General features: G+C 38.8%; 1 protein-coding gene across 24 annotated transcripts in view; it reads left to right on the top strand.

The window, feature by feature from the left end:
• Positions 1 to 13462, top strand: part of CREM (cAMP responsive element modulator) — a 71476-nt gene that overhangs the window by 51826 nt on the left and 6188 nt on the right. For 11 of the 24 annotated variants that reach the window (XM_072749188.1, XM_072749182.1, XM_072749179.1 and 8 more), the window contains 2 exons: positions 9083 to 9118; positions 13255 to 13411. In XM_072749188.1, coding sequence (XP_072605289.1) covers positions 9083 to 9118; positions 13255 to 13411 — 193 coding nt within the window. Of the gene's footprint in view, positions 1 to 3982; positions 4075 to 4528; positions 4759 to 5406; positions 5569 to 8957; positions 9045 to 9082; positions 9119 to 13254; positions 13412 to 13462 lie in introns of those variants that run through there. The other 13 variants (XM_072749190.1, XM_072749186.1, XM_072749189.1 and 10 more) reach the window with 10 other exon arrangements.

Genomic DNA, 13462 nt, shown 5'->3' with positions numbered 1-13462 from the left:
TTTTGCAACTTTCAAACAGACAATACATATTATTCACTATAGCCACCATACTGTACATCACATCCCCTAAACTTGTTTGTTTCATAACTGGAAGTTTGTACCTTTTGATCACTACCCATTTTGCATACTCCCTCCATACCAACCCCTTCATGCCCATCTCAGGCAGCCACCAGTCTGTCCTCTGTATCTCTGAGTCCTGGGGGTTTTGTTGTTTTGAAGATTCCACTTGTAGGTATGATCATATGGTATTTGTCTTTTCTCTGACTCACTTCACTTAGCATAATGCCCTCAAGTTCCATCCATGTTGTCACAAATGGCAAGATTTCCTTCTTTTTTATGGTATAATAGTAATTCATTGTGTGTTTGTGTGTGCATGTATACACACTATATTTTCTTTATCCACTTATCAATTCATCACTCAGGCTGCTTCCATATCTTGGCTATTGTACATAATGCTGCAATGAACATGGGAATATGTATATCTTTTCCAATTACTGTTGCTGGTTTTTTGATAAATACACAGTAGTGTGATTGCTGAATCATTGGGTAGTTCTATTTTTAATTTATTGAGGAACCTCCATACTGTTTGCTATAGTGGCCACACCGATTTACATTCCAATGAAGAATGTACCAGGCAGAGGAAGATCTGACGTTTTCATAATGTTAAATTGACCTGTTCCAAAGCATAAAGTGTCTAATTTTTTAGATCTTATTTTAACTTTTTTTAACAGTTTAAAATTTTTTCTCCCTGGAAGTCTTTTATATTGTTAAGTTAGTTCCTAAATGCCTGATGGTTTTTGTTGCTATTATCAATGATACATTTTCTAGTCGCTGCTGTGAAGAAATATTACCGACTTTTCAAAAAGTTTTTTATTTATGAATCTTGCCAAACTGAAATTATTTCTAATCATGTGCCCACTCTTTGTGAATCTATCTGTGATGGTACATGAATGTTTATATCAACCACAGGTTAGGTGTTTGTTTCTTCCCTTCCAATCTTGATTCCTTGTGTTTTTTTTTTAATCTTTTCCTTTCCTTTTTTCTCTTCTCCTTAAAATAATGATAGTAGGGGTCCCAATTCTCTGTTACTCACTTTCTATCACCTTCCATCCTGTCATTTCATTTCATTCAAAGGTCACAGCAATTCTTTGCAAGTTCTCTGTCCTTATCTCGATTGATCCCTCAGCAGTGTTTAACACTGTGAACCTCTGCTTCCTTCACTTCCCATAGTGATACTCTATTCTCATTGGATTTTTCTTCTCTCTCCTATATCTCTTCCAGTCTCCTTGATTGGTCTAATCCTCTCTGCTCATGTCTTCAGTGTTAGCTGGTGTTCGTTAATATTGGGTCCTGGGCCCTCTTCCATCTGACTGAGCACTTTCTCCCGGATGACCTCATTCCTGCCCATGGCATCAGTACACTGTCACCATGCCCCTGACTCCAGCTGGCTACTTACAGGTCCCATGCTCATGGCTCTTTTTTTTTCTTTTTAAAGATTATATTTATTTATTCATGAAAGACACAGAGAAAGAAAGGCAAAGGCAGAGGGAGAAGCAGGCTCCAGGCAGGGAGCCTGATGTGGGACTCGATCCTGAGACCACAGATCACGCCCCGAGCCAGGGGCAGGTTCTCAACCACTGAGCCACCCAGGTGTCCCTCATGCCCACCTCACTTCTCCTTTTTACCCTATTTCAGTAATGGAGTCCTGCCCAACCTGTTGCTTCAGGCTAGAAACTTGTGTGTCATCCCTTCCTCCACTCAGATAAACCACTCATCCTTCCATTCCTCTCCACTCCTGCTCTCCCAATCCTTCTTCCAGCTCCCATCTCCTCTGCCCTGAAGCTGGTAGTTGTGGAGAAGTTTCCTGATCTTCCTAATCATGCCAGAGGTGGTAGATCCCTTCTTGGTCCAGTTTTTTGAGAATTGTACCTGAAAGTTCAGGCTCCCTTTCTTCATCCCTCCCAGTGATTCTGGGAGCTACTAATATTTCTTAAAAACAAATGTCTCTGCCTCCAACGTTTTCTTTTTTCCAGTATACTCTCAATTCTGCAGTTCAGAGTGGTATTTCTAAAATTAAAATCTAATCATGTCAGCCTCCTGTTGAATTATTCAGTGAATTCCTGTTACTTGTTACACAAAGTCCAAAATCTTTAACATGGCCCAAATCTCTGCTTAATCTAGGCCTTGCCTCCTTTACTAGACTTCTCCCTCTCAACTTCTCTCTCTTTTGTGATGCAGCTCTGTGCTGGATTTCTTCATTTCCTGTGATATGCCATGCCGTCTCTTCCTTTCTAGGGCCTCACACTTAGCTATTTGCTTGACAGGAACAGTTATGCCAGTCATTATTAATATTCATGCTTCCTCTTACATAGTACTTCCTCTAAGAAGCCTTCTCTGATCCTGCAGATCTGGTTTGGATAGCCTACTGTATGTATCTCCTGAGCGCATGTGTAACATGCATAGGCAATAACTTCTGTTTGGATGGGGATCCTTAGTATCTAGCACAGTCCCTGGCATATGACAAATGTTTAACAAAGCCATTTCTTAAATGAAAGTGAAATGTTCTTCTTCTATGAAAATGTCATTAGTTCTGTGTGCTGGTTGACTGAGTTTATCTGGTCTTTGGAATATATTAAAACTTTACTAATAGCAGTAGTCGAACAAATAACCAACTTCCCTCTTTCCTTTCCTTTCTCTACCCTTTTTTCACACTAATATTTCTTGAACACCTAAGTGCCGATTTAAAACCAATTTGAACTTTCTGAAATTGGTAATAAAATGGACTAGTACTCCTGGACCCAAACCCTTGGGTGTGGCTGGAAGAGGAGTCTGTCACGGAGCCTCTGTTGGGGATTGATGTGTTTGGTTCATCTCCAGACATTCTTACTTGGCCCATTGTCTTCATGTGCTCTGGAGAAGCACATCGACGTTATCCATATAGGGTTAGGGTGACGAAAATGGGCTTTATCAGCCCACTGGTCAAGATGAAAGGCTTCCGTGCCCTGTCACTTAATATTGTGCACTAGATAAGCAAATCATTTCTTTTCCCAGACTATGGTCTGTTATCCTGTTGAACGTGAGCTCATTTTTTTTTTAATCTAACCTTGCCACTGTTAAATTTCCTATACTGATCTAGCTCTTCATGCACTCAACCATCATTAAGTGACCCAGATAACATTTGACATTTAAAAAATTTACGAGTAGTAAATGTGACTTATTTATGAATTTTTTGAAAAATCCCCAAATTCTTTTCAAAGGATTTTAATTTAGTAAAATAATGCATTAGACTGAGACTCATGAAATTGCTGTTTTTGTGGGCCAAAGAGGTCAAATAGCAAATTCCTATGGTTCAAACTAATATTTATGGAAGAATGCTATGTTCTTGCTACATTTGGCACAGCGAATTTTTTAAATGTCAGTTTTTATTTCTTCCAAGTGAAATTAGCAAATTCTATGTCACCTTGGGAACAGCTGGATTTTACGGTGCTGCAGCAAATAGTTCAGCAAATAAAACTGTGTTAAGTGAACAAAGGTGGCTGGGTGTTTCTTTCTTGATGAATTTAGAAGTGTCTAAGAAATACATTTCTGTGTATTTCACAATGTTTTTCTGGGCTAACTGTCAGGTTTTTTTTTGTTGTTTTAATCCCCATGTATTTTTTTTCCTCTGATGAGTTATAAAAAATAGTTTATGCCCCCTTTGTTTTTCTAGAAACCTTGGACAAAATAATAATAAAGAAATCAGTTGCTCCATAAAAAACAATTTTAGAACTTAATGCTAAGAAGACATGTATGCCAGAGCCCATCTCAGCAGATTCTAGGTAAAATGAGAAACAAGAACATTAATGTGGTTTATTACAGGAAGGGTTTTTATAGGGCTTTGGTTTCATTGAGCTCCTCTGTGACAAAGCAAATTGATGGCCTTGATAGGCTAGTGATGTCATTGTGATGTCAGTTACTCCTACTTATCCTGCACATGCTGGCTAGTTTGGAACACTGTATGTCAACCTGTGATAGGAAAGCCAGGACAGTTCTGTATGCAGAAACCCATCATGGCTGTAACTGGAGATGAAACAGGTAAGAATTTTAAAGAGAGATTTACATTAATTCTGAAAATTTTATTTTTTAGTTTAGAAACATTTAGGGACCTCGGAGTGTCTCAAAAAGTATTAATTTTCTAGTAGCCGAGGAGTAAGAGGTTTCTTTTAGTATGTGTCTGTCCGTCCTCAGCACACTCCAGGAGGGCGTCTTAGTGTAGGTGCTTTTTTGCTCGGTGGCCTGTTGCTTGTTGCTTGTCCCGCCTCTCTCAATCTGCTTTACTAAACTAAGCTCTTACTGCATCTGCAACTTGTTGCAAGTCCCAAGCGGCTACAGGTCAAACATAACCCCCTGTTCGACTCGTAAAAAATCAAGCTTCCGACTGCACCGTGTGCGCAAGCGGCGCTCGCTCGGCGACGGGGAGGCCAGCCCGGCCGGGGCGGCGCTTGCGGGCCTCCTGCTCTCTCCTCCCGCGTTCGACGCGGTCTGGCTCGGCTAACCCGGTTCAAAGGGCTGACGTCACCTCGTTTCCTGGAACCGCGTTCGGCGGGGAAGTGGAAAAGCCAAACTCCGGGCGAGCTGTGCATTGACGTCAGCTCCGAGTCATGCCGCGATTTAGTCAGTTCCCCGCCGCCCTGCCCAGGGCGCTGACCCGTAGTGGTCCGCGGGCGGGCGCCGGGGCGCGGCTGTGGTCGGAAGCCTTCCCGGCGCGCTCCTCCGCAGGTAAGCACGGCGGGCTCCGCGCTCCGGGACGCCGGTGACGCCCGGGTGGGCTGCGGGCTCCGCGGCCCCGGCTCCGCGGGCAGGTGGGCAGGCGCGCAGGTGGGCAGGCGCGCAGGTGCGCAGGCGGGCAGGCGCGCAGGTGGGCAGGCGCGCAGGTGGGCAGGTGGGGCGCAGCGCCCGGCCCCGGCCCCCGCCCCCGCCCCCGCCCCCGGCCCCGGCTCGCCCCCGGCTCGCCCCGCCCCCGCCCCCGCCCCGGGACCCCTGGGCTCTGCGGTGCGCACCCTGGTCGCGCTCGGGGTGCCCTCGGGGTGCCCTCGGGGTGCCCTCGGGGTGCCCTCGGGCGCCCGGCCGGGGAAGTGCTGGCCTTAGCGCTGTCACCCACCCCACCTCCACCCCCCCACGCCTCCGCGTCCCAGGCTCGTTACCTCTGTCCTCAGTGAGCCTCCAGGGCTCTGGTTTTCTTCATCAGGTGACGATTCTGACTTAGGTGCTAATGGCCCGTAGATGGTTGCCCGGCTTTTCTGTGGTGTCTGACTTCTGACCGGTTCTGGAGTCGCAGACTGTGAACAGCTTCACCACGGTCTGGCTTCTCAGCTACTTGGGCTAAACCGTTTTCCTACGTGGGAACATTCCACCGATTTGAGCAACTAAAACCGAGGATTAAAGCTTTTTGGGAATTATCTCAAAGCAGTTTCAGCGAAATTTTAGAGAAACTATAGATTGCAAAAACTCTTCAATGACAAGTTTATTGTAAGATACGGATGAACTTAATCTCAAATACTGCACGTCATATAATTCTAGAAGCAAAAGGTATTTGGTGCATGTATTTCTTTGCTAAAAATTATTGACTTGTATCTTTATTTACCCACTCTTTAATTCCAAATCTCGCATCTAATCATAAGAGAAAATTATAACAAAAGATAAAAGATTTGAAAATACACGATATATTTAAAGATGAAAGCTTAAGGTAAAACTTTGTGTATATTTTTAACCATTGCTTGTAAATGAACATTTTTATACATTCATGTGTACAGAACAAACCTATGCCATCCTTGAAGAGTTTTTTTTTTACAGTTTTACCCATAATGCTAATACATGAGTTTCTTCCAAATTAAAATTTTACAAATACTAAAACTAAAAAATCTCAAACTTTTCACACAATCTTATTGTGCTTTGGAAATCATTATTTTTAGAAATCGAATCAGTTTTCACAGAGCCAATTCTGTTTTGAAATGCTGTTTAAAAATGAAAAACACATTTTTTTTGAGGAACCCAAAGAGAAAAAAAAGGGGGGACTTTTTTTTTTTTAAGGAATAGTAGAGCAGCTTTAGGGACCCACCTTTGGGTTCTCATTTCTGGGCTGCCTGTGTGGATTGGTGAACCAAGTAGACTGTTCTAGATCTAAATCTTTGGTTTACACATTTGATCATGGCCCGCATTTTACATAATGATGCAGTAGACTCTGTGTGTGTGTGTGTGTGTGTGTGTACAAAAAACAAGTTTTATTTTTATTTTTTTTAATTTTTATTTATTTATGATAGTCACAGAGAGAGAGAGAGAGAGGCAGAGACACAGGCAGAGGGAGAAGCAGGCTCCATGCACCGGGAGCCCGACGCGGGATTCGATCCCGGGTCTCCAGGATCGCGCCCTGGGCCAAAGGCAGGCGCCAAACCGCTGCGCCACCCAGGGATCCCAAAAAAACAAGTTTTAAAAATAATGTTTATCTTGAGGTGCCTGGGTGGCTCAGTCAGTTAAGCATCTGACTCTTGATCTCAGCTCAGGTCTTGATCTCAGGGTCATGAGTTCAAGCCCCGTGATGTTTTGTTTGTTTGTTTGTTTTTTAAGTGCTTATCTTTACATATAGTAAAGATGTAATGTACTTTTCTATTTTTTCTATTACTCATGAAATTGATTTTATGACCCACTAAGTCAAATGGTCAAACTTAGAGTTTGAAAAACTTGTCTAGACCAAAATCAGGCTCCTAATAATGATTGGTGTGAGAAAAGTTTTTAGGAGTATTTATTTATAGGATCATGGAATAAAATGTAAAAAGTGAATATCTATAGTTTATAGAATTGTATTATGAGACTTTGGAGTATATTTTAAATTTTTGTTAGAAATAATTTTGGACTTTATTCATAAGCTGATTAAGGGCCTCACTCCATATCTTTTAGTCTCTGAGTCTAAAAAACTCTAATATGTTGTATTCAGCCTGGATATCTGAACTATTAAACATTACAACTTATTCAAATTTGGAAAATAGTATCTTAGTTAATATTTGATACATGAGAGTAAGGATACATTTCACCTTGTGAAAAGAGGGCACTTGAAAAGATTATTGTTGGAGAATTTTCACATAAAATAAAAGTTTGGATCAGGTGTAACAGCTTCTTAACATTGCTAGAAAAGCAAAGTATAATCATGTTGGAAGTGAAAGTCATTTACCTTAAGTTTTAATAAAACTCCAAATCTGTATGGAAGGTTTACTGAAATTTCCGTTGTGCTATGTTCCCACTATTTTTGAAAAAATTTCAGTGAAATATTTTTTGGTTCTATTTGTCTTTGAATATATTGCCCAATAAAATAATTATGATACTTTGTATTTATGTAAGCTTTAGAATAAAAAAAATCACAGGGTTACAATATAAATACAAATACAAATGCGGTCAGTGGTATCAAAAAAGGATCAAATGGTGAGAGGTGTACATGAAGCAGGTGATATAGGTTAAAGTTCCAGGTGGGCCTTTCTGAGGAAACTGTATTTAAATACCCAAGGGGAGAAGCACTTTCCAACTATTTTTTCTGATGCACTTAAAGCAAATAATATTATATTCGTCTTTCATATAACAGCGTGGGTCAGAGTGGTAAATAACTCTTCCAAGCTTACAAAGCTAATGAGTGGTGAACCAGTTTGGATCTTCAGACTTCAAGAAAAGACCTTGTCTGATTCTTGTTCACACACCATATCACATTGCTCCTCAAAATTCACCTGGTAAATTCATGCTAACGTTAGATGAGTTACCACAGCATACTACATGCTACTTAGAAAACATAGAAAATAAAGTTAGCATCATTTCAAGTAGTCAAAATGGATTTTTTCCTGGAGTGTTTATTATTACTTTCATGGAACAAGAGTATATATTTGCTATTATCTAGAACTTTGAATTTCAATATTTATAATTTCTCATCTTTTATGCCGACTTTCTTTTGACTCTTAAGATTTTCACTTAAACAACTCAGGAAGTTCCCTTAGATGTAACTTAAAAATATGTAATGACTTCGTTTTTTGTGGTCTGTGTGTTATTGTAACAAATTCAGAAATGTTCGGTGCTTTATAGTCATGCTTATGTAGGGTTTCATTTTCCTGGAAAAAGTAGAGCGTGGAAAAGGGAAAGGTTTTGACAGTGTGAGACACCAAGCAAGCACAAAGCTGATTTTGGGCATAAGGTGCCCCAGTAGCGGTGGAAGGGTGGGAGAGAACCAAAAAAAGAAAAGTAATGATGTCAGTAGCTTCTTGGAGCTAGGGAAAAGAAACCCCTGCTTACCAGTACAACTTCAAAGTTAGCTCTGTTGCTTGTACTTAGGTATATTCGTGGTAAGGGACACCTAGTGAAATGACATCTGAAGGTAGGAGCTCCATTTATAAAAATGTTTTTATTTGGTTACATGCTCAGTACTATAGAGATCTCAATTAGTAGATAAATAAACAACAAAACACCCACTATTTGGGATGTGGATAAGTTGTTCCACTTCGAAAGCTACTAAGATAGGCATTTGGCTGAGTTTCTTATTTCTTTTTTCATTAGGAAGAAACAAACCTCTTTGATTTGTGAGGCTTTTCAGTGAGTTCTCTCATTACCAGTCTGATGAGACTGTATCGTTTGGTTGCTGGTGATTCTCCACCTTTGGGATTCTATCCTAAATTATTATAAACCCTGAAAATTCAGGACATTTTATATTATCTTTTAATAATTTATTCTCTAATGGAATATAATATACTATAAATTTTAAAAGTTTTTATAGGCATATTTTTTAACAAAATAAGCAATAAGAAGCCATACATTTCAATCATTCTATTACCCATGTTTGTTAGAAGGGAAAGTCCAGGGGAATATATATTTGTGGATGTTATGTGCCTTTTAACTAATATACAGTATAAGCATAATTTGGAACATTGTCTTTCAGAACTTAAGGAAGGGAAGAGGAAGGGAACTAACATTTGCTGAATGCCTACCATGTGCCAGGCACTGTGCTAGACACTTTGACATACATTACAGGGTTTATTGTGAGTATTAAATGAGATAATGTATCCCCATTTTACAGATGAGGAAACTGAACTTGCCCCAAGTCACATGGCTGGTAAGTGGCAGAGCTGGACTAGAATCCAGACTCCAAATCCCATGCTTTTTCTACTGTACTGTGTTTAAAACTTGTGAAGAGAGGTATGAAGTTTAATGACCAGAATTGAGAGTTCTAGGAATTTTCTTTTTCCATGAAATATTTGATGCTAAACCTAAAAAAATTTTTCATGTCAGGAGGTAGATGATGGGAAATACACTATAACTAGAACTCACCTGCTTCTCAAATGCCAGGCGAGATGACTAGTATCTAAGGGAAGATTAGTAAATAACACCAGTTTGAATAAATACATAGCATCTTGTAAGGGCTTCCCATGTCTTGGTGTTAAAGATTTAAAGACTTAGCTATAATAATAGCTAATAATTGTCTTATAATAATAATAATTCTGCTTATTTTAAACATTCAAATGACGGTGGGCTTGGGCAAAATCCTGGGAAGTTCAAAATTTTCTTCATGGTGTACCTGTAAACCCACCGAGCACTCATCTTATGCCAAATACTGTGCTAGGTTATAGGGGTACCAAGCTAAAAAAAGACACCCTTGACTTGTCTTTAAAGTTTTTGGTGCCTTAGAACAAAATTAATATCTACGTATCTTTTTCTTATTATCTTTCTTCAGTCACAAAATTGCAGCCCCACTGGAGGCTCATTTATTTTTAGAAATAACATATACAGTGAAATTCTAGAATAAATAATGTGGACACACATTTAGTAGTTAGATGGAACAGGAACTGGCCTTTATAGGTGTACAGGATAAGAATATGTCATCAAAGACTATAAGGTGGTTCTTTGAACTATGATCCTAGGTATCAAGTCTCCTTTAAATTGCCACTGAATTCACAATATTTGAAACTGAAGCTAACTAAGATAAAAACTTTTTTATCACTTCTTTCAACAACAAAACTTTCTGATGCTTGGATTTTCTCAAAACAAGAGATTCTCTTTGCCCGTATCTTTTTAGTGTATTTACTAATAAGATCATACTTGAATATATGAAATTTATCCATTGACATTTACTCTGTGACCACTAAAGGTGTACATTCACACAGATTCCTTAGGAGATTACAGAGATGTATGTTAGTTCCTACTAATTAATACTAATTCATATTTCTGTCTTGAACTAATGACCTGCAATCCAATTTTTGTTGAAGGAGATAAATAGTATGTCTGAAATATTACAATAAAACCCAATGTATTAGCTAACACCCCAGAACTAATACATATCCAAATATTTCAGCCCCTTCCACAATAGCCTTTTAAAATGATATCTTTTTCCTGAGCTATTGCTCAGAATGTTTTAAGAATACATGTTCTGAATTGCTTTTATTCTTCATGTTGCCAAATTTGGTCCTGTGAGGGTGGTTTCAGCTGAAACCTTTTGGAAACAGGCAAAAGTTTAGAACCATTTCTGGTTGTAAGTCCAATGAATGAACTTTAGTTTTCATCTGTAAGTTTGCCTGCCCCCCTTTTCTCCTTTTTAAAAAAAGAGTGGATACTCTTAAACTAACTTCTACATGTCATCTGAGCATTCAGCTCTAACTATAGTACAGAACATAGCCGATGTGCACAAAAGGAGGGAGTATAATGAACCCCTCTATTAGTTTTATTGCACTTTTCTGTGACCAGCATTTACAAAAGAACAACCCTAGACCAAGGTATGCATCCATGCTGCCTGCAAATGTCCACACAGTGACACATAAACTTCTTATAAACTTCTCATTCATCACTGGCTATTGTTCCAGTTTTAGAAAGCCTGTGTTGCCTCCAGCTGTCCCATTGTTTCAACCTTTATGATCCCGTAACCTTCTTCCCTGGATGTGGGTAAAGAGAGAAGAGGAGAGAACTATGTTATTCTGTGCTCCATTCTATCTCCTCTGACAATACGATTAAAATATAAAAAATCTTTAGTGGGTTAACAGTTTAAAACTTTTAAAAGTTTTCTTCTTAAATATTTCAAAGCCATAAGATTTCCTATGACATATAATGAAATAACTATGTATACAGTATTTTAAATGGTCACAAAAACAAATTTAGGGTTTTTCCCAAGTTCATTATTGATAGAGATTTTGCTGGTGATCATTATATTTATCACAGTTACTATTAATCACCATTGTTTTAAAAATCATATATATTTAGAAGGAAGGAGCAGTGCAACTTTATAAGTGGTATTTTTGTTAATCTTATGAAGACTTTCAGGTGCTCTTCCCCCAAAGCCATATTTTAAAAATTTAAAACATTTTTTTCACCTAATTCTTAAGCTCTAAGGGGGAAAAAACCCTGGCATTTACCCAAAAAGGAGCACATAGATCAGTTTTTTATTAACCTTTTAAACTGGTTGGCTATTTTCAGTTGTAATATATTATTTAAGTGAAAAAAAGTCTTTGTGTCCCCTTTGGGTAAAATTTCAGCTCTTAATGGTTATAATGCATTTTAATGAAATATGGAAGTGATGTGTTTTATATTTTGATTGGCATTGGTTCAGACCAATTTTTGTAGGATTTGATAACTTAAAAAAAAATTTTTTTTTTTAAATTCATGAAAGACACACAGAGAGAGGCAGAGACACAGGCAGAGGGAGAAGCAGGCTCCATGAAGGGAGCCTGATGTGGGACTTGATCCCAGGACTCTGTGATCACGCCCTGGGCCAAAGGCAGATGCTTGAACACTGAGCCACCCTGGCACCCTGGATTTGATAACTTTTGTAAAACCTATTTCTTGCATATAACTTTGAGATAGCATGAATTTTGTAGTATCTCGGGGTGTCAGATTAACTCTGGACCATACATTCTCAAAGTTGAAACAGTGATGGTAGAAGCATATTTCATCACTTAAATCCGTCTGTCTTTTCTAGGAAGCTATGTTTATTGCAGTAGAAAGGCAAATGTTGAGTATAAATTATGAAACTTGGGGGACTTTTAGTATTCAGTCTAAATACTAAGTAAATATTAAGTCTGTCGTTTAACTATGAATATACTTTAATTAGAAAAGTTTTTTAATTGAATACTTAGAACGTATTATTATCTCAAGAAACCTACAAGAGGCAGAAATTATCATCCCCCAGATAAACTAGACTTAAGTAGAGCTTTGCTTGCTTTGTTTTTTTATTTTGTTTTGGTTTTTAAACTGAAAATACAGCGAGGTAGTATTTCCCTTCCAATACCTCAGTCATCTTCTGGTAGAAGGACTTGTATTTAACGACATCCAGCAACTGTCTCAGGCATGATAATAGGGTACAGGAAAATCTCTTCATCTGGAATATTCAGAGAATGGAAATGTTCTGCTTTTTTTTTAAGATTATATTTATTTATTCATGAGAGATACAGAGAGAGAGGCAGAGACACAGGCAGAGGGAGAATCAGGCTCCATTCAGGGAGCCTGATGTGGAACTTGATCCCGGGACTCCAGGATCATGTCCTGGGTCAAAGGCAGGCGCTCAATCTCTGAGCCACCCGGGCATCCTGGAAATGTTCTGCTTAATTAAAATTTTTGCAGTAGTGTGTTAGAGCCAGCTCCCACTGACATGCTAGAGTGATTATTAAATTTTTAGGGTTTTTGTGAGCTGATTGTTAAAAAGAGCCATTATTAAAAATTAAGTATATATAAAGAAATACACATATATTTAACAAATTATGTTAAAACCAATAAATACTCAAAACTCATCACTTCTCATAATTTTATCTATGCTCTTGAGGTTATTTACCTCTCTTTTATCTGTATGGTGTACTACTTACCATGTATGTCTCCCCATCTCCATATTCTGTGAGGTCACACTGGTAGCTTGAAATTGGCCATGGTGAAAGTATTTACATCATGTGAATTCACAAACAGATCGGGGCTTTTTTCCCCCAGAGAGCCGTTGAAAAGCCTCCCTAATTTAGCCTTTGATAAAAACCTTTCTAAAATGCATTGGGGCATTTTTCTACCTTAACAGTAATAGAGCATGCTGAATATTATTGTTCAAAATGCTGAAGATCTTAGATACCTAAAACTTAAATGCTCAGAATAATCACCTTACACATCAGCAAGGTCACTTCTTATGACATGTAAAAAGAAGTGTGTTATTTCCACATCAATTTTATATAAAAGATCAAGTTGTGAATTGTTTATATAAACTTGTCGCATTTTGTTTCATTGCAGCCGCCACTGGTGACATGCCAACTTACCAGATCCGAGCTCCTACTACTGCATTGCCACAGGGAGTAGTGATGGCTGCCTCGCCAGGAAGTTTGCACAGTCCCCAGCAACTAGCAGAAGAAGCAACACGCAAACGAGAGCTGAGGCTAATGAAAAACAGGTAGGATGTTTCACTGGAAACCAGTAACCACTTATTGGATACAACTTATTG

The sequence above is a fragment of the Vulpes vulpes genome, chromosome 2 (assembly GCF_048418805.1).
Source record: "Vulpes vulpes isolate BD-2025 chromosome 2, VulVul3, whole genome shotgun sequence".
In the NCBI taxonomy this organism is placed as follows: domain Eukaryota; kingdom Metazoa; phylum Chordata; class Mammalia; order Carnivora; family Canidae; genus Vulpes; species Vulpes vulpes.
Note: the sequence above shows the minus strand (reverse complement) of the source record. Positions and strands in the feature narration are given on the sequence as shown.